Source organism: Triturus cristatus, chromosome 4_2, assembly GCF_964204655.1.
Source record: "Triturus cristatus chromosome 4_2, aTriCri1.1, whole genome shotgun sequence".
In the NCBI taxonomy this organism is placed as follows: domain Eukaryota; kingdom Metazoa; phylum Chordata; class Amphibia; order Caudata; family Salamandridae; genus Triturus; species Triturus cristatus.
Window position 1 is genome coordinate 564,999,809 of NC_140586.1, and position 22,272 is coordinate 565,022,080.

The following is a 22,272-nucleotide window of genomic DNA, read 5'->3' on the forward strand; positions in this document are numbered from 1 at the left end:
ACATGCTTCAGATGTTTAAGCATGCACCTAACAACAACTTGATTATGTTATTATATTGTATGTACATGCCTTGCTCGTTCAGCCTTTCATCGTTGCCTTGGGTGGTAATTTGAACACTGTAAATTTGCAGCCATAGTGCTAAACAATAACGTGACTAAATTCCTCTTGTTTATAAAACTTGTGCTACATTGTTTCTTACAAATGAAACCTTATGTACATAGTTCAATGTTCTGACACGTTAAACATTCACTTATTTTATCCTCGTTTTTCAAAAACATAATCTGTGCTGCAGTCGATTACTAAATTGTGATGCTTTTCCTTTTTTTTTTTTACTTCTAGATCCTCCTTTGCTTGCTTTGCCTTGTGTCTATTATTGCTACGGAGCTCTTTACACGCATTAGCTGGTTTACTCAGTTAAAGCGGCTTTTTATCATCAGCATCATCATCAGTGTCGGATGGAATTGGATGTATTTATATAAGGTAAATCAAATGTCTGATTTAATCAATGAATTCATGTTTTTTCCATTAGTCGATAGAGCTGTGACTATTTTTTGCAGCCCCCACTAAATACAGTTGATAAGTGGAAATTTAGGCAATGTCTGAGCAAGAAGGAACTTGACTTGTGATATGCGATTTTAATACTGCTGCTATCGAGCTACAATCCACGGTTTATGGTAGCATATCGGCAACACCCACCAATTCTTCATTTGTTATGTCCACAATAATCTCCTCCCATCTTAGACTTGTTTCTGTCACTGAAGTCCACTGCTGGATAAGAACAGTGACAGATGATGCATTTTCATTTTCTACATTACTGCCAACCCGTGTGTTCTGAAACGCGCAAGAAGCATTTATGTTTCTGATTCGGTTAAAAAATAGGGTCCGATTTAAAACATTTTCTCCAGAATATTGTATTTAATTGTGCATAAAGCTTATTATATTGGCTATTTTCACATACTGCACCCAGAAAAGCTAGTTTCCAAAGAAAATGAATAGATATGTTGACCAAAACAAATCTCTTTTTGTGAGATCAAATATAGGTAGTGGACTCTAAAATCAAGGACTTAAATGAAAAATACCTTGGGAAAGTCATATCAGAGCTCGTTTTTTTTTCTCGTTTTTTTTTTTAATAAAGACAGAGTTGTGAATTTTTCGTACACACTGTTGACTGTACATTACTGTATACACTTAAGAGTTGAGAAAACTAGATAAACTTGATAAGTTAATTCTTGCCAGCCATCAAGCTGTTTCGACTGAAGAGTCACACCTGGCCGTCAAGAAAGGCAAAGTTGTCCTATGGACGGTTTGAATGTCCTTTAGCAGTTTCAGCTATGTTAGGTAATTGTTCTTCTTGCCTTCCTGCCCAGACCCCAGGCTCACCTAGCTGAGAAAACATTACACTATTTTGATGTTTCTTGCACTCTCAATTTCTCAGTGGAAATAACACCTTTTAGTGTAGCTGAACATGGTCTTTAATTTATGGTTGTATTTCCTTTGGTATTAAGCCTGTTTGTGAACCTGTCCTAAGGTGTATAGTTCCTGCATTTCATAATGTTGAAAAGGCAGAAGAGTCGACATTGGTGACTTTTCAAAGACCTGTTTCCATCACCAACATTTGCAAGACAGCAACATGGGCCAGTGTGTATTCTTCTAACAAGCATTACTCTCTGGACACATCATGTGTAAAAATGTGTATCTGCAAAGATGTTTTTTTGAAGCTTGTTTGCTTACCGACTGGCTGGGAAAAAGCTGTCTGTTGTAAGCTGTGGAATCAAGATTCCCAGAAAGAGAGAGTAGGAAGACAAAGTAAGAAAAAACTATTAGAATATTCTTCGTTTTTACTTACCTTTCTTCGTAACAGTCATCCGACCACCCCCTCAGAACATATGATATGTTGCAACCTTTAATGTTAGTAATAATATGTAGAAAATTATGAGCTAAATTTGCATGGAGAGCTGTGGGGCTCAAACTTCCATTATTTTATTAGACTTTTAACAACATTTAATTAATGTGTTACCAATTAAATGTTTCCGCACATTTGTTTGAGATCCTTTAATTTGTTTGATGAACATAACTGTACTACTGGTCCAAAAGCTTAAATAGTATTCGAAGAACAGCCAATACATGTTTTGAGAGATTTTGTCATCAGTGCTGTAAATATCAAGTGAAGAACACAAACAATACAATAATCTCAATACAGTAGCCAAAGATTATATAATCATACACTTGTATTCCATTGCAATCAAGATTATATAATCATACACTTGTATTCCATTGCAATCCTTATGACTATATAGGCATCTTATTTGATGAGAAACTTAACTGGAAATACCTGCAGGAGAGTAAGCTATTGGACATGAAAAAATCAATGGGAGCTATTGCAAACTATGCCCACGGATTAGGCACATGGTCACTGGGGATAATTTTAAAGTTATTCCTTCTGTTTTCTCAAGGCTTTATATCGAAGTGCGGTATGGTGGTATACGGCCGCCAACAAATTACAGACCTCACAAAATAAATATTTTAGATGAATTCTGAAAGTATTCAAGGGTACCCCCTCTTATTCTGTACACAAAGAATTATGTACTAAGTACATAACTGATTTAGTGGCTGTTAAACCCATGTTGTGCTGGGTGAAGATTTGGTCTAGCGAGGAGGCAGGTTTTAACTGATTAGTAGTTCGGGGCTGCCTCTCGCTTGCCTATGCATTAAAAATCCCATTGTTAAGATATGTTAAGGAGACCCTCACGGCTCTAGGCAGAGCAGATATTTTCATGAGATATGATTAGTGAAGCCACAGGACAAGAATATTGTTAAAGAATTGTTTTTTAAATATGCCACGGCTTCCCGGGAGGAAAAGGAGCTTAGGAAACCCATGGTCAGAGGGCATGTCCTAGTTAAGTCTGTGCAGGGCATGGAGTCTTATCTATCTATTTTAATAAGGGCCCATGACAGATTTGTAATTACCTGTTTTAGATTTAACCTGTTTCACCACTTATTGGCATCTCCCTATGGTTTTATCTCACATGTAGAAGATAGAGGTCCCTGTGGCTGCGACCCTAGGTCTCCTCAGGATACACTACACTTTGTTTTTCTTTGTAAATACTTTACGTCCCCTTGGCGACTGTTTCTTAAACTAATATTAAAAGAACTGTGATTTAGTCATGCACGTGTAGCTCTATTGTATCTGCAACTTCTGCCTAATATGTGCACGCTTTTTAGTGTTAACTTTTTAAGAACTGCACTAAGGTCAAGAAACTCTAGATGTGACTGATGAATATAAGGATATTTGCGATTTTGCACATTTTTGGGATATGCAGTTACGAATAAATTTGATGTTGATTATAATTGTGGTCTTCTTTATGGTTCTGACTACTGCATGGCCGTGTAGCTCTATTATATTTGTAATTCCCACCTAATGTTTGCACACTTTTTAGTGTTAACATTATAAGAGCTGCACTGAGGCCAAGAAACTTTAGATGTGACTGATGAATACAAGGATATTTGCTATTTTGCAAATTTTTGTGATAGGCAGTTATCAAATGAATTTGATGTTGAATTTAAATTTGGTTTATTTTATGGCTGTGACTACTGCCGAATAAAAATGATTATTATTATTATCACGACTATATAGGTGGCCACTGTTGTGCTTGTGTACTGGCAGATAAACAATATTCTTTATTAGCTACTGCCTACATTGTTTTATTCTCAGGTTAGGGCACCTTCAAGCTGCTTGCCTTTATACTATTTTAAAAAACGTGCCATTGACTCAGGAAGATAAAGTTCCAGAACACAGAAGAGAAATTGAAAGCAGAAATCCTCCATTATTGTAATTTTAGGATAGCTATTTTTTTTTAAATTAATTTCATGGCGCTAGGCAAAAAATGCCTAGAGGCACAAATCTCATAAATAGAGAAATCTGTAAGATGGGCAAATGTGATTATTGTAGATTGAATAGAAATTTGTTAAAAAAATAAGCGGGAGTTTTAACAAAAGGATCTTGATACACAGCTCAGACTATAGAATATGGAACTTAAAACTAGGATGATCTACTAGCGGTATTCTTGTTACCGCTGTACTAAATCATTTGTCTACATAAATGCATCAAGCAGTTCTTATCCTGCTCAGAGTTACTTCACCACCAAATGTACTTTTATATGAAAACATCCTAATAATTGTCTGTTCATATTTAAATTTGTCCAAAAATGTCAGTTAGTATTTATTTCTTCTTATTTGCATTGTGCACTTAGCAACCACTAAAAAGTACTTGTTGATCCTCATTCAATCTGCCATTAATCTATGTCTAAAATGAATGCATACATATGAATGTTTATCTATGTATAATTTGAAAAAACAAACTGTTTATACTGCATATTCCTCCCTGTTTGTGGCTTTCAATTGGTGTTTAATCAAGCTATACTCAATAGCCAGCTATTTCCCAACTGTATTCAAATCCTGCTTCAAAAAATAATGTAGTTCACTGTCTGTGTTAAGACCATGGTGATTGTGTTCAATTTGTGTATCCAGCTGGCTTCTTTTTCTGTTACTGCAAGTTCTCAATTGCCCCTTTATCAATTTATTTCCATATTAAATACCAAATATGTTCATATCCTTTAACAAAGATTGAGTAGGTAAGACCATTTATCGTTATCATCAAAAGCACTGTCCTAAAAAACAGATTTAAAACATGAACCATAAATGGAATGTCCATGTTGTATTCCATCACAATTTGTTTGAATGTGGTAGCGCTTTCTAAAGGAACTTGGCTGTCGTAGCAGAGATCTTGTATAATTCCACCTCACAACACAGCCCGCCACCATTTAAGTGTGTCTGAATCAGGTCTTAGAGATCTTTTAAGGGAGATGAGCAAGCCATGATACGTAAACAAGAAATAAACCACATCGCTCCACTTACAGTAAAAATGTATGGCAGACGGCCCCTAAAGCTATCCTTATTTGAATCACATGCTTCTGTAAATTCCCATTTTTGGAGCAATAAAAATCAGACCTTTAAAATGTTCATTTCTAGTACTTCTGATCCTAAAGAAGACTGTCCAGTAGGCTCTATTGTAAGCAAAGAAATCTGCATAGGACCGAAGTTTAATCTATGTATGTGCAATGCCCTGATTATTGGTCCCAAAGTAGATAACAATTGCATAGCATTGCATTTTTCTTTTTTTAAATCACCTTACTAGGAAATAATGTTAATTCTGTGTAGGAGAATTGGTATCTTATTCGCTGATAAGTGTCAATAATAGATTCACCATAGGTCCATAAACATGTTTGTGTAACTTCACTAAGGCATGAGATTCCCTGCTAATGTCAACTGTAGCCTTTCTTCTTGTAACTTCCATGTCAACAAAGAAGACATTGTAACTCCCAAATAATGATATGCCTTCATAATAGCCAATTCATGCCTCCCTAGAATTAACTAATTGCAATCTTTCTCCTATCAAAAATCAAGTACCTTGGAATTTGATAAGTTTGAGGTTAGGTTGTTCTTTGCGATGTAAGCTTCCAAGCCATTGCATAAGAGTTGGATTCCTGCAAGCAATTGATCATGACGTTTAGTGTTGGAGGACAAAAAGTCAGGTTACCCTGTGTAGCTTCAAGTTCAGCTTCATACAGGCTAAGTAGAAGTGGAGTGGACCCAAACTTAGTTTACATTTTGGGGAACCAGGGGAAGTAACACATTCCTTTGACCAAGAAGAAGGTTACAAAGTTATCAAACCTTGGCTTTAAACTGTCTGTAAGGCAGACCCTCTTGTCAGACACATTTATACCCTTGGAATGTCATTAATGAAACTGATGCTGCTTGTCTTTGAAACAGTGTTTGTTCAACTGAAAGAATCGAAACCAGTGACTCATTTATAGTTTTTAATGCATTATGCACATTTTCTAATTTAGCACTTTTTGGAAAGATTTTCACATTCACTGTTAATGAATTTTTAATGACCCAATATTTGAGAGCTACTTTTGATCTTTCTCTTTTATTGTTTTGTAGGTAGAATTTGCTCAGCGTCAAGCTGACGTGGCTAAAATGGAAAAGTTTGACAGCAAATGCAGTGAGAAAGTGGACTGGGCTAATAGCCTGACAGGTAAGCTTTTTATCCAAGTTTATTTCTTCCCATTAAATGAGTTATATTAACAACTGACTTTCATTATGATTGGTCTCTTTTACACTGCCAGTTTTTTTGTATTATTTGGAAGTTATTACTAACTCAAGTTGTAATGCTCTGTAACCGCATTGGATACTGTATTGTATTACAATTGACTATTGGTCCCAGGTGGGGAATAACTCATAGTAACAATATTACAATTCATTTGTTCTGCCTACTCCGCGTTCATTATAGAAAGCCTTTTTTGAGCACCCGATGAGAAACCTGTGAACTAGATATCAAAGGGCCACATGCATCAACGGGAAAACTGCTCGCAAACGGGCAGATTAGCAGAATCTGCCCCTTTGCGACCGGTATTTTTGCATTTGGGATGCATCATCCCAAATGCAAAAATCGCTATTTAAGGAATCTCTAAATAGCGATTCCTTAAATTGCGATTGCATTCAAGGCATCCCAAATTGAGATTCCTTAAATGCAATACATGAAAGTTAAAAATAATTAGCGATTTCGCTAATAGGGGGAGCAAATTACCATGAAGTTGAACTTCATGGTAATTTGCAAAAACTTTGAAAAATGCACTAAAGTGCATTTTTCACAGTTCCATTTTACACACACACATGCCCTTGGGGCATGTATGTGTGCAAGATGTATTCATATGCAGATTTCAGGGCTGCAACAGGGTGTCTTTTTGACGCCCTGGCACCCTTGAAATAGCATGAGCAATTTGCGATTCTCTAATTGAGATTAGCAAATTGAGAAAGTCCTCCCATTCATTCCTATGGGCCTCTAGGCCCATAGGAATCAATGGGGAGGTATTCCTTAATTGCGACTCGCAATTTGCGAGTAGCAATTAAGGAATGTTTAGAAATCGCTATTTTGTAAGCGATTTCTACATGCATAGCCTTTTGCTATTCCTTATTAGCGAATCCTTATTTTTCGCTATTAAGGAATCGCAAATGGCATTGTTGATGCATGTGCCAGAAAGTTTCCAGATAATTATATGCCTTATGCTTTATGCTGCACTAAAAAAAAACTAAATTTATTGTACTGATGAAACCTATGGTAACAGTAAAATGTGTTGTAACCGGAGTACCAGTCAAAGTTAGCAGTAACTCAGTCCTGTGAATGAAGTTTTTGCTTAAAAAAATTATTGTAAGAGATTATTTTACAAATTTGAAAGTTAATGCAGGCAACCTGTGCACACACAGCCCTTCTGTGCGGCACTGACTATATATCCTCTGTACACCCTTTCCTTTACTTCAACTAGAAAAAATTGATTATGCAAAACAACAGCCTAAATTGCGACATATGTTGTATGGGTGTTACTTTGTGAAATAATGCTAGAATTACTACTTTGAAACACAAAATAGTGTAGGAAATGCTGTACTCCCAGCCACTGGTAATTAACTGGGGCTCCATTCCAGTCATTCCATCATTACGATGGTTATGTCCTGACATGGGTCCTATGGTCACTGTGTACATGATGGTCACTGTCTACATGAATCAAGCTGTACCTCAGTGATGGGCCAGCAGGCGCAACCTGGTCTAGGGGTGCTCATTCCCATTCATAAGGGACCTTGCCTGGTAGTTTGGACTGGACTGGACCTGTTTGAGCAGGACCAAACCTGATGTACATAAGCGTGGTTTTCCCAGGAGTGGCACAGTGGGCACAAAAGCAACTATAAGCGTCCCACCCATAAACCTCTTGTTTTCCTCAGTGCTATACTCTTAGGGCCAGATGTATGACGCTTGCATTTTGCGGGTCACAAATTGCGTTAAGTTACTGCTCGCAATTTTGCGATTCGCAAAATGCAATGTGCAACAGTGTCTCAGATACCGTTTACGATTCCCAATGGGGTCTCAAATTGCATGCCTCATCAATATTCATGAGGCAAGCGTAATTTGCGACCCCATTGGGAATGGCTAGCACTCACAGGGATGGTGGCCTGCTGGGGTCAGCAGACCACCATGTCTGTGACTGCTTTTTAAGAAAGCAGTTTTTTAGGTCTCGGCTCGAAGGCTGCGCCTGCGCAGTCTCGCTCCGAGATTTAATGTTTTGGAGAAGAGGGGCTTGAACCCGCCCCTCTTCTCCCCTCTTCTCCATTGGCTGGCCTCTTAAATGCTGGCCAGCCATTGGAGAAGACGCTTTGTCTCTCCAAACAGGCCCTGTCCTTTTCGGATTCGGGGGCGTGTTTTTTGCTACTTTTCTAATTATCTCCTCCAGCCAATGGCAAGAGGAGAGAACAGAAAAACACGCCCCCGAATCCGGAAACGCCGCTGCCTTTCTCCGAGGCATTTCTGCTTCGCCTCGGAGAAAGGCGGTGGTGTCTCCCTATATTCTTGTTAATTTTCTCTCGACAAGTGTGACAAGCTTACAAATATCGAACTCCTTGAAAAACTGAAATGAAGACATTCAGCATGCTGCTTTGGGCACACGATTTGCACAAGGTCCATGTAAAGATACGACAGCGCCGAGAGGCCACACCAATAGCAATACAGAGCTATGCAATTGTGGCTAACATACCACAACATTCAACAAAATCTCAAGTGCAAGGCGAAGCTAAAACAAACCCCAAGCAACCATGCAGGGCTCGCAGGAGGGTGTGCACTGCGATGGCGTCTGGTTACCACAGGTTATTAATGGACATCTATTTTACATCCTCTTCACGTTCTGCACGGATCTGCTTGAACCCCACATACAGAGGTGTTTCTCCCGCGCACCCCCACACTCTACGCGGCTACTAACCGACGCTGGTGCAGTTTAAAAACCCCAGCACTTGCATGGTCCGTCAGGTGCCCGTGTCTGAGCCCAGCTCCTCGCGCCGAAGACTTCCGGCTTCTCGGCTCTTCTGGCGCACACCAGCGCGCGGGCGAAGCTCCCTCTCACCGGGCAAATCAAAACACGCCCGGACGCGGAAAAATGTAACGCAACCGAGGTGATAAAGAGGCAACTGTGATGCGCACTCGGAGAGCCCGCGAGTGACGGAGGAAGCGGCCGAGGCATTAATTACGGGGTATTTAATCCTCCTCGCTGCACTAAAGAGATCCTGTGCGGTGGGTGTCGTGTTTCCCCGGAACCACAGGCAAAACAAACTCGAGTCAACCTCGAAAGACGCGCATCTGAGTGTTTGAAAGTAGCAGCAGGCCAGGATAGCACAGCAAGGGGGCTGGTCTGCTGCTTAAATTACTTAATGTCTTTTGACCTGAACTGTGGGTTCAAGTGAGTGCTTGAAATAGAAGTGTAATAGTGTCAGTACTCACTAACCTACTAAAAAGTGCATGCACTCAGTACCTACCCATTTAAAGCACGGGTTCGTGTGACCCTAGAGATTAGACCAAATAGGGGTCATATGGGAAAGTGCAATGTTTGAAACGTATATATAGATTTCTTTCCTTTACAGTGATCACTGCTCCAGCGTCTGCACAGGTGTGTTTACTTAAGTAAGGTATACTAATTCAGATCAGAGACATACTTACTAGTCTATAGCATTGCCTTGACGTTTCAGGCGCTAATTTTAACGCACGAGAAGGCGCACTCTACATCGCACAGTTGTGATGGTTTAAAATATCAAACCACATCCTCAAAATAAAGTCATGTTCTTGAAATGCTATTTTTTCCAGGCTTTTCTTACTTGTAGCTACGGAAGGGGGAAGCGCTATACAAATATAGCTCTGCCCAAAACTCTGACCCACTTACACAGCCTGTTTACTTTTTTTTTTTGCACTGAACAGCACTCGTCATTGCACTGTTTCTCTGTGTGCTACCTCATTCCTTTGTGCACCACGTCAGACACCTCATTCTTCGATACACCCGGTGGCAGTGCTGCGTGTTGTGGTGTGCAGGGCACTATTCTTCCCTTGCACTCATATCTCCCTTGTTTTGCATCCAAAATGTCCCTGTGGCCTGCACTTCTTCATACAGCCTTTTCACCCCGGATGTGGTCGTTTGTCGACATGGACTTTCTGGCCTCGCACCCTTTTCCCGATATCCCCCTCGCCGGGTGCAGAGCATAGCTCTGTGTGTGTGGGTGCAAATGCAATAGGTCTCGCATTTGAGAGTGATTAAGCTATTGACATTGTAAATAACAATGCAGTTTCTTTAAATGTTTTAAAAACATAAACAAAAATAATGTCATGAGCAATGCCAATAGCTCTAACTTTAACAATGCCGAGACCATTGCATTGTAAATGCTTGTTTTAAATGCAGCCCGTTTTCCTTCAAGGAAAATGGGATGCTTTTAAAAAAGAAAAATTAAACTTTTCAAATTTTTTTTGGTTTTTTTAAGGGCATGCAGTGGTCCCTGGGACCACTACCTGCTCTTAAAAAATATTTTCGCACCCATTCACTAAAGGGAAGGGTCACCTGGGGACCCCTTCCCGTTTGTGAGTGGCTTACCACCCTTTTGAAAAGTGTGGTAAACTGCAAGTGTTTTACGACCGCAAATGCGGTTGCAAAACAATTATACATTGGTGTGAGACATGCTATTAGGAAGGGACGCCCTTTGCATGCCCGATCCGAATAGCGAGTCGCAAACCATATTTTGCGAGTCGCTAATTGGTATCGACTCGCAAAATATGGTTTGTACATGGGGCTGACCTATTTTGTGGTCGCAAACAGGCCAAATTCCCGTTTGTGACCGCCAAAACCGGTCATACATCTGCCCCTAAGTGCAGTGCGTATGACCTAAGCACCCTGCAAAAATCAAGCTGCACCTCACAGATGAGTCCTAATAGGCTGAAACCAGTCCGGGATTGCTCGTTTTCCAATCAGAGGGGATCTGGCTTGGCAGTTTGGGTCAGACTCTTCCTATTGGAGCAGGGCCGAGCCTGATATGCATAAGGGTGGTTCTTGGTTGGAGTGGTACAGTAGCAAGCATAAATTGAGATGCAAGAATTCCAACAGGAGATGTAGCTCCAAGAGGCCGGTCAGGTAGCTGCTCAAGAGAGACTTCAAGAGCCTATCAAATAGCTTGCTGATGTGAGCTTATCATCTCGTGTTCAACCCCGTGTTCCATCTTTAATTCTACAGAAACATAGTCTGGGTGAAGTTCTGGAGCAATTTTTGTTGAAGAGAGTTGCTGGAAATGCAACCTGTACCTGGAATGCTGGGGAAAGTACATCACACCCCTGTTGACTGGTGAAATACAGGCCACAAATCAGACAGCCAATCTGGAGGATAATACTCCATATGCAGACAACAAAAAGTGATTCTGGAGAAGTTTGGATTCGATGAAGAGTCATACCAGACTCAATTTCACAGCATCAAACTGGAGCCCTGTAAAACACACTGTCAGTTATTCCATACGAAACACCAAGCCAATGCATGGTTAAAGACCTCCGCTCCTCCGGACGTCTACTTCCCACGCAAACAGAAAACCAGATCTGGCTGTTGAGTCTTCTCCTACATCGTTCCTAACGTATGGAACAACCTGCTCCTACACATAAGAGCCTCCTCCTTACTACTTCAATTCCTCAATAAACTGAAGAGCTGGCTTTTAAAGCAGACCCACTAGTCCTACTAGGCCCTAGTGGGTCTAGACTCACACCTGCTCAGCGCCTGGCTACCCTCCCGGGAGATAGTGCACTCTACAAATCTGCATAACATAACTACTAACTTGAACGTGCAAAATAGCACTTGAACAATTTATGGAAGCCCTACCAACCTTGATGCAATCATCCTAATCCCTCCATTACTGAAGTAGTAGACCTGTCCTCATCATATCAAAAAATGAATATAGTTGAGTCAGGGTGAAATCTTCAACCTCTACGAGGTGGAGTAACATGGAATAACATACCTAGGGTAAAAGCGTTAAAAGATACCTCTTCCAGATATCGAGCTAGAAGACCTCACATCACCGTGGGGATGTGAGGGAGTATTCTGTATTTAAAGATCTTCTTTTAGCCAATTATGAGATGGCATATCATATGGGTCTAAACTAAGAAGGAAAGATAATTTTTCGTAATCTAGGGATTCAGAGAGAGTGGACCCTGCATTGGATGAACAGGATTCCCTACTATGGTTAGCTTGTCTTCAATTTAAGAAGGTTGTTTACGGTAAAGTACGTTGCATGTACTTCAGACGTAATCAAAGGTCAAGCACTACTTCTTGGATGGCCAGTGTAGTTGCCATGTATGTTGATACATGTTCCTCATTTTTGTACAACTTTTTTACGCGGTAGAAGTACTCCAAGGTTTAGAGTGATATCTTTGTGTTTTAAGTAGCAGATATAGTTACTTCCATGCTATGTGCAGAACTATATGAACGTAGCAGATGTTTAGTCCCTCTGACTTAGTGGTTGAAGGTCCTGGAAGCAAGAGGGGATTGATTGAGAGATTCTTCTAACAACATTTTTTGAAGCAGGGCCCACATAATTCCAGAGAAATTCACTGTGTTTGGATCCATCTTTTGTCCTTTTTAACACTAGTGGTGCATCTCCAGAGCTGCTGTGGTGTGGTGAGGCTTTTACAGGTTTCAGGTGGAGGCAAAGCCATACTGACTTGTTCTGAATCCTCTGTAGTTTTTAGGTCTCTACTGCAACACAGCTTTTGCTGAGAGTAAGCAGACCTATTGCTTCTAATACATAACACATACTTGAGAGTGGGCTTAGGCCCATTCTTTTGCTCCTAATTTGATGGCTTGCTTGTATATTTCAAATACCTGTTTTTGATGGCTTTCTTCCTGTTCTTTTATTTGTCCCGGCGATTGTGGCTTTTTGGTTTCACCGTCTTTACATTCAACTTTTTAACATTTTTTAATAGTTTCTTGTTGGCAAGATGCGGCTTGTTTTCTGACCTTTGATTCTCGTAAACGGGCGTTTTCTCGCATCTTTAGATTTGATCTTCTTTTATAGGTCTTCATGTTTGCTAGGAGGGGCGTGCTTTTGGAACTGCACTGCTCTGAATCACTCCTGGGGTTGGTATGCTGTTTGGTTATTTGGCAGTTGAAAGTCAGTTACAAGATGCGTCTCTTACGTCAAGTTACAGTTACGGGGTTAAAAGAAGGGTAAGCTACACCCATCGGATGTCAAGGGTTTGCAGTAGACTCTGTCGCAGACACAGGCAAGAGCGGCAATGGTTACATCACCACTTTGGAGAGGCTGGGAGAGGTAGCTGCAATGCACATGTTACGAATTTATAAAGAGCCTTGTTACTCCATTTGGAGTGTCCCAGCGCTGGATTTCAACTTAAAACCCCAGTAGAACCTACCCAATACTGAATAGTGACCTAAGCATTGTCTGAAGAACCAGGTGTTCCTTTTTTCCAGAATAGGACTTCAGAAGATTTCAGTCTTAGGTTCATAGGGAGTGTGTTCCAAAACTCTGACAGCCAAAAAGCTAAAGGAACTACCTCCTAAATGCACCCTATGTATTTTTGAAGTCACTATCTGGGCAGTCCCTAAAAATCTAAAGCATCGACTTGGCACATGATCTCAATGCGCGCTAGATATGGCCGAAGTGCAATCATGCTGTACTGTGGGGCGATGCCTCTTATGTCGGCCCCAAATCAGTGGAAGGTGAGTGAAGAGGAAAGGGATGCTAGGATCTTGAAATGACTGACTTGAATGAACTATAAATGAGTGTACCCAAAACTGTCCCGCTCATTTAGTATGTAATATCCTAGCAGACTCTGCTTTTAAGCATGGCCAGTTCTTTTATTTGTATTCATGCTTTGTAACCTTACTTTGGTTGGTTGGTTGGTGTTACCTCAGTGCCTGGCTTGATAGCCACACAAAACTCAGCAAGTGTACCTCATCAAGGAGTGAAAAGCACATCACCTCAGACTGTCACCTTTCTCCAGCACATGTTTTTCAGTGCGGTGTCTTATGTTGTAGTTATCAGTAGCTTTTGGCAAATAGTTTCTTTGCCTCTATTTGTATGGAAACGCTATACCTATATTTTCCTAGAGATGGTGAGTCACTAAAAGCTCGAGACCGATATCTGGTTCTGGCTCAGCTTGAGGTTCTTTTGGAACCTCATGCCAAAAAAGCAGAGCTTTCATCTGCTTGCCTCCCACACTCTACCCTCATACACTAAGAGTTCCAAATACGATATCAACATTTGAGGTAAAAATAAGAGACCAAGAGAAAACCGTTTGATGACTGACTTCTACAAAGTGAAACTAGGAAACCGCGTATTCATCCCGGCTTCCCAGCTTTACAAAAATTCTGTCATCATAAGTAAATGTTTTATTTCACTGATCCTCCTTTTTCTATGTCATCATACATGAAAGCACCTTCTATGACATGATTTGGGAATACGACCTGCACAAACACGTCTTTGGGTTCATTTCATAGACTATAATGTTGCTCTGTCTATAATACTATTCTGGGTCACATGCAAGGTGCGCATAGCAACTACTTGTCTCTTAGTTCACTAATGGCATGGTCGCCAAGGTGCTAGGGGCGGGATGTTTCAAAGTTCATGTTACAAACTATTGCTTTCAATAAGTACCTCTTAGTGCAGTGATATATAACGTGAAGTACTAAGTTAAAGGGTTGCCGCATGTTAAAGAAATACACTTTTGAATTATTTTTTTAGACTTTATCATATGTAAATGGCAAACATTTTCAGATATTGGCTTGTGTATGACCCTGTAGGAGAGGAAAGCACTTTGATATTGTTAATTTGTTAAGATTCAAATATCCTCAGTAATTGTTGTAGTCGACATTAATCTTCATTTGCCTTTGTTGATCTCATTCTTGTCACAGTCATTACAAAATAAGGTGATGTCAAACAAAGAACAAGAGGATCCTTGAAGGCTAACCCCACCCACCCCACCTGGGTGCCATAAAGGGGGCTGGCACTCCTGGCTCCTCCTGTATATATCCAAGCCCTCATCAAAGGACTGACAGGAGGGTGGGAGTTTGGGATGTAATGACTGTGATGAGGACCAGACCGACTAAGGGTATTGAAGTTACCGGTAATTAACCGGGGCATTACCCCTAAGCTCCTCGTCCTTGTGTCGTTACAAATTGAGGTATACCAAAGCCAAAGTTTTTTGACGAACTAGCAGAAAAAGAAAAGAATGAATCTTGGCAATTATGTAACACCCCAGGTTTAATGTGGAGACAATAGTAAACTATAAAGCATAGTTCAAAACACCTGTACCCACACTCAAATGCAAATTTGAAACACTATTAAGGCGGTAGATGTGAACAAAGTGCTATGAAGACCAAGTAGCCGTCCTACAAATTTCTTGGATTGCTACTGCCTGAAAACTCTGGCCAGGAAGTGGCCATTTTTTTGGTGGATCACCCCTTAACTGGGAGATCTCCTGTATTGTCTTGCAAAGTAAAAAACACAATTTGAAACTTAATCCATCTACTGAGAGTCATAGAAGTCGCTTTCTACCCCCTTCCAGACTGCCTGAAAGTCACAAACAAGGAGTCAGTTTTCCTGAATTACTGAGACCTGTTAACATAAATAAAAAGAGCTCTTTTAACATCCAGTGTATTCAACCGCTGTTCTTCTGCAGTAGAGGGAGAAGGGAAACAGGAAGGGGAAACATTTTCGGAGATCTGTGGAATACTGAATTAACTTTCGGGACAAAGGTAGGGTCAGTCCTTAAGATAACCCCACCTTCTATAATTCGAATGAAGGGAGGACAACACTTCAAGGCTCCCAGCTCTCCAGTTCTCCTAGCTGAGATGATCGCGACCAAGACAAGAACGTTATAAGAAAGAATCTTTCAATCAGCAGCATCCAAAGTCTCAAAAGAATGAGAATGTAAAGCCTGCAAAACAGTACGAAGATCCCAGGCAGGAGAAAAAGGATTCCTCATCAATGTCGCCACTGAAAAGCTTTAAGACAGTTTAGAGATTAAAGAAGTCACCACAGAGGAAGGTTCAGAAAACTCGCACGGGAGAGATTCAAGTGAAACCCATCCAGAAGGAAGTGCAAAACATAAGATACAGCACAGATGAGTGCAGAAAGATAATGTGAGGAACACCACTTGTCAAAAGACTTCCAGTGCTTTGAGTAAGATTTTAAGGTTGACAGTCTTCTAGAGTGCTGAATTACCACAAGCCACAGAGTGAGTTGGAGCCAGTAGGCCAGTGGCGAAGCTTTGAGAGGAGAAGGAGAGCTTGGCAGCACCCAAGGAGGTAAAAGTGCCAGAGGTTTCAGAAGAGAAAACCAGAACCTCCGTGGCCAGTATATAACCTCAAGAATCGAGGTCTCTCTTTCCAGCTGGAACTTGGAGAGAACCCTCTGAATCAGTGGGAGGTAAGAGGTAGAGAAGACGTCTTGGCCTTTCATCACTGTGTCTTCTCCCCAAGATCCCTCTCCGGAAACCTGGAGCTGAACCTGCAAAAATGAGCATTGTCTTTGGGTGCAAATAGATCCAGAAAAGGATTTCCAAAACATCTGCAAATTTTCTGAAAATTCAATTTAGATTACACCATCTCCTTCGAGGTTGGAAACTACAAGATTGGAGACTGTCTGCTGCCATGCTGTCGGTACTCTTGATGTGCACTGATGACAAATGCAACACGTTGATCTCCACCCAGGTGCCCAACTGTGCTGCTATTGTATTGAGAGATCGAGATTGTGTGCTTCCATGATGATAGATGTAAGAGACTGCTACTGTGTTGCCTGTTTTGACCAACACATTCCTCTGACCAATATGGAGATGGAAAAACCTCAGGGCTGCCTCCAATTTGACATTCTACGACTCTCCAGGATTGACCTCTTGAAATGACAAGACTTGTTCAACAGAGTAGCTCCCCAGCCCACTTTGCTGGCCTCTATAGTTAAGACTATTGGAGGTTCTGGATGCATCTGCACTCCCTTGGAAAGATTCTTGGTCTCCAACCACCAGAGAAGACCGAGTCTGACCTCCTACTACAGAGGAATCATCTTGTTTAGAGAGTGAATTGAAGAGGACCAGTGACTGTTCAGATGTCACAGAAGAGTACGAAGATGGAGTCTTGCCCCTTGGAATGTATGCACCGTAGCCACCATGTACCCTTGAAATTCCAACCAAAGTTTTGACTGAACCTGGTCTCTGGAGAAAAGATCCCGCACTGCTAACTGCATGCGCAAAATCCTCTTTCCGGCAAAAAAACCTTTCCCCAGAACTATTTTGAAGTGGGATACTATGAAGACCAGATGTTTTTAAGAAGACAGCGGTCACTTGGTAAAATTCAGGAGGCATCCAAAGCTTCTCTCAGAAGTGATGGATCTGCTCCAGACTTGGTGCATGCAGGATCCAATTCCCCAAATAGCGAAAGACAGGAATCCTTAGAAGATGCAAATGTGCCACCACTGGAGCCATCATCTTTGTGAAAAAACTCTGGACCGACTTCAGACCAGAGGGTAGAACTTTGAATTGCCAATCATGAGCCCCCATCGCAAATCTCAGGAACTTGTGATGATGGTTCCCAATTGGAATATGAAGATAAGGGTCCATAAGATCCAGAGTTATTAGGAAGTGGTTGAGTGGAATCAGAGAAATAAGTCTCAGTAACGTTTCCATTTTGAACTTGATGTTCTGAAAGGAGGAACTGCAAGTCTTCAAATTGATGACCAAGTGAAAGCCCCCTGAATTCTTTGTGACAAGAAACAATTGAATAGACCTCAAGACCTGATTCTTCTCTGGGGACATGAGCAATGGCACCCTTCTCCTGTAGCGGCTAAACTCTCTCCCTGAAAGCCCTACTTTCGGCTAGATCTTGAGGCAGCGTAATACAAATGGTCCCCGCATAGAGACTGGAAGTGTCAAGAACTCTATCAGTCAACCTCTTGTGACAATCTGAAGCACCCAACGATCCACTGTTATGAGATGCCACTGAAATATGAACTGCTGAATTTGTCCACTGGCCCTTGATGGAAAGGCCTCCTTATCCAGTATTAGGGTATCTTTCATAGATTCACATGCCTGAATCATTCCCCGTCGTCGGGATGGGAGTCCCCGGTACATAAATAAAGTAATGTCTCAGTAGACATATAGAGTAATAGGCCAAAGGTCTCAACTTAGTAACATATCCACGTCCTTTTGTAAAAAAGGACCAAACTTTGGAGAGTAGCCAATCAGCTATCACCACCCTCTAGAACCTTCCTGGAAGGAGCTCTAGTCCCTCAGATTTTCTAAGGGAGTCTCCAATGAGCTCTGCTCAGCATTCCTTGTTTCTGGATTGCTAGCGTTTCTTGCTTCGACTTTCCATTTTTTGAGTGAAGTTCTTCAGTTCCTCATGGCAGACACTCCGAAGAAGGGCCTTTTCAGGTCTTGTGCTTCCTGTGGGAAAAAGAGACTTCATGTGGACAATCAACACAAGGACTGTCTCTACTGCCTTTATCCTAACCACTCTTCAAAGGATTGTAAGGTATGTCGTACCTTTTCCTCCAAACCCCTTAAAGACCGTGAGGGGCCCCTCTTAATTTGGCTGCAGAGGATTAAAGACAAAGATACAGCATTGTCTTCTGAGGAAAGTGAGGGCTCTTCCATCTCTTCACATTCCTCGCAGAAAAGACCAAGGGTGGCCTCTCCGGGCCCTTCGTCGCAGCCACCTCAAAAGAAGGCGCTTAAAAGGTCTTCAGAGGTCCCTCCTAAGACTCTGCCAGCGAAGGTTTCTCCTCAGGAAGTTCTTCATGCCTTCAAAAAGCCTTCTTCCACCCCGTCGACGATGAGCTAGTCGACGGTGACTTCAGTGACGAGGAAATCTCCATTGACGGCAGTATATGTCACCTCGTCGACGACAGTTTCCACTTCTGTCGCGTCTCGTTCCCTATCAACATCGACGACGACAACTCCATCGTCGACGGCCGGTGAAAATTAAAAAAACATCGTCGACATCTAAGCTGCCGTCGACGCAGCGATCGACGACAACACCGTCGACGAAGACTGTCCCGTCGACATCAACATCATCGTCGACGAGGACTCCGTCGACGACGGCTCCGTCAACGAAGCGGTCATCGTCGACGACGGCTCTGACAACGGCATCTCTATCTACTATGATGCCCGTCCACACTTCACCGTCGGCGACTATGCCGTCGACGGGCCCGTCGACGGCTACGGATTCTGATGATAGGAAGGCATGATAAGCGCAGAAATAAAGAGAGCTCTTAGAGAGCCTGTTTGCTTTTTTTTTATTACCGAAAGCTTAAGAAGTTGTAATTCAGTCGCCAGCCTGCCAGGAGTGCATGTGTTGAGTAATGGATGAGTGAGCGGCTGAGCAGCACAGGCGATGTGGGAAAAGTAAGGCTGTGTCACTTTGCATTTTGTTTGAAAAATCACGTTCACCACCACTGCCTCCTGAAAAGAATTTATAGCCCCGGCCCTGACAATAAAGTGCCGGCGCTGAGCACCGGAAAGCACCGGCACAAATTAAGCACTGATCTGGTGCAAGTCAAACAAAATACACCCTCAAATACTGCCTTACCTTCTTCATCTGGCAAAATCTGGTCTCGCTCATGCCTCCTTTAAAGTCCACTTGGCAGCGATATCACGTTTCAGGAGATCCTCCGCAGGTCCTTCTCTGTGGTCTCATCGGCTCATTAAACAATTCAATAAAGGCCTGTTTAGAACATTCCCTCCGGTAAAAACTTTACCTCCTGCTTGGCAACTCAACACGGTTCTGGCTCAACTTATGAAACAACTTTTCGAGCCAATACACAGAGTGGATCTCCAGTATCTCTCCTGGAAAACAGCACTCCTTCTAGCCCTTACCTCGGCAAGGCGAGTGGGGGAACTCCATGCTTTCTCAATCCAAGACCCTTTCCCCCAATTCAAACATGACTGGGTCATACTTCCTACAAATCCGAAGTTTATTCCTGAAGTTCCCTCAAATTTCCATCTCAATGAGCCTATTGTGTTGCGTTCCTTCTTTCCAAATCCTCAAACAGTGGCTGATAAAACGCTGCATTCCTTAGATCTTAAACGCTGCCTAAAATTCTACATCGACAGAACGAAGACATTTCGCAAATCTAACCTACTCTTTGTGGCGTACAGTCGGCCTAGGAAAGGTCTTCCACTCGCTAAGCAAAGTATATCATGCCGGATCTCCGCAGCAATTACTTTTTGTCACCAGCAAGCAGGGCAACTCCTGCTCTCCACAGTTCGAGCCCATTCCATGAGGGCAATGTATACTTCCATGGCACTTTTTTGCAGGAGTGGCCATTGTGGACATTTGCAGAGCGGCTACATGGAAGACGCCGTATACATTTACCAAACATTACTGCCTGGATACTGAACTCATGAAAGACGCTGCAGTGGGCCAAGCGGTGCTCCGTCATCTATTTCATTAGAGGTGAGCCCTTCCTTTCATCCCACCATCCTTTTCTCTATGCACACATTTCTCTATTGTGTTTTATGCCTCTGCTATGTCTTGGCCTTTTGGTACTTTCTATTTTCACATTGGAATATTATCTGTGGATTTTATATATATTGTACCTTTCAAAATGTGCTTCTCATTGCTTACTATTCTAATCCAGGCATGCAGATCTATGAAAGATACCCTAATACTGGATAAGGAACGAGTTACTTACCTGTAACTGCGGTTATACAGTATTGGTATCTTTCATAGATTCACATGCAACCCACCCACCTCCCCTGGAAGGACTCTTTTGGATCTCTGTGATACCACTACTTAGCACTGTGCTTATGAAAATCTGAGGGACTAGAGCTCCTTCCAGGAAGGTTCTAGAGGGTGGTGATAGCTGATTGGATAGCTGATTGGCTACTCTCCAAAGTTTGGTCCTTTTTTACAAAAGGACGTGGATATGTTACTAAGGCGAGGCCTTTGGCCTATTACTCTATATGGCTACTGAGACATTACTTTATTTATGTACCGGGGACTCCCATCCCTACGACGGGGAATGATTCAGGCATGTGACTCTATGAAAGATACAAATACTGGATAACTGCAAATACTGGATAACCGCAGTTACAGGTAAGTAACGCGTTCCTTCTCGGCATAGTCAGGAGTGCTGCCCCTTTGTGGATGCATCAAGCTTGTTTTTCTTAAAAGACTTGAAGGCGGAAGATCTGGGTTGAAATTTAGCAGACCGATCCTGATTGTGCTGCCTTCTTGAAGGTTGCCGAAAAGCGAATCTGAATTTTGAAGAACCTTCCCCCCCCTTCAAGAAATGGGGCTGAAAAGATGGCTAATGTTTCCTTTCCTTAAAGATACGGTGTTGTTTGTCCTTCAGTTCTATGCCAAACAAACATGAACCCTCAAACGGCATCTTGAGAGCAAGTGCTATTTGTTCTGTGTCAGTATTCCAGTCTTTTAAGTAAAGATTCCTTCTTTAAGCTTTGGATGCTCTCCCTGCTAGAGCTGCTGAACTATAGACATCAAAGGAAATGTCCCACCGGAATTCAATTTGTTGTTCCATGCCCTCAAACGATGGCAGGCAATCTGTCTAGTTCCAAATGGCTGTGAACAATGCTTTGAAATCTGTGATGAGGGATTGCTCTGCGTAAGCCCAATAAATTCCAGGTCTTATTGCAACATGGGAACCTGAAAAAACATTCTTTAAGGCAGAATCTACTTTTTTGTCCAAAGAGTCCTTCAAAATGTTCTCTTCTGCTAAAAAGGAACAGCCAATAAGATTTGCCACCACTGAGTCTATATGTACGTTGTCCGGCAAAATAGTGTCCTAATTCTAAAGGGCATGTAACATAGACATAAACTGAGGTAACATAATCCTATCCGGATCCTTCCACTCCTGCTTAATAACATCTTCTACAAATTAATGGATTGGCAACGCCGAACAGGAAGGCTTCTGGAACTGCCTCAAAAGAGATTCCTCAGGTCCCAGCTTTTTAATAGAAGGAAAACCCATAACCTTCATTTTTTTGTTTCAATCTTTTTATTGCATTTTTACTGAATACAGTAATATGTGACACATATTTATACGAAAGAGGTACCGCAGAAATGATCTGAGTGATCTGAAGATTCATGGAACAAATCAAGAAAAACTGTATAATTATATAACAAGTCAGCGCCATGACATTTCAGAAGGAAAAGAATGAGCCTCATTATAGAGAAACGACCTACAAGATAACAAATAATGGGGGAATGCGTTCAGGGTAAAACAACAAGTGCACCCGGTGGGGGGCTTACGACCAGAGAGGTCCCTGCACTTTCATGAGTCTGGTCCTCCCTGGGTGTTTCAGCAACAAATAGCAGTGCAGTCTGAAAGTCGGCAAGGATG

At 41.8% G+C, this 22,272-nt stretch overlaps 1 protein-coding gene across 3 annotated transcripts in view; it reads left to right on the forward strand.

The window, feature by feature from the left end:
* The window catches only part of CLCC1 (chloride channel CLIC like 1), a 282,668-nt gene that overhangs the window by 147,359 nt on the left and 113,037 nt on the right, over positions 1–22,272 (forward strand). For all 3 annotated transcript variants that reach the window (XM_085602214.1, XM_085602216.1, XM_085602215.1), the window contains exons 6-7: positions 340–480; positions 6,004–6,097. In XM_085602214.1, coding sequence (XP_085458340.1) covers positions 340–480; positions 6,004–6,097 — 235 coding nt within the window. The remainder of the gene's footprint in view (positions 1–339; positions 481–6,003; positions 6,098–22,272) is intronic.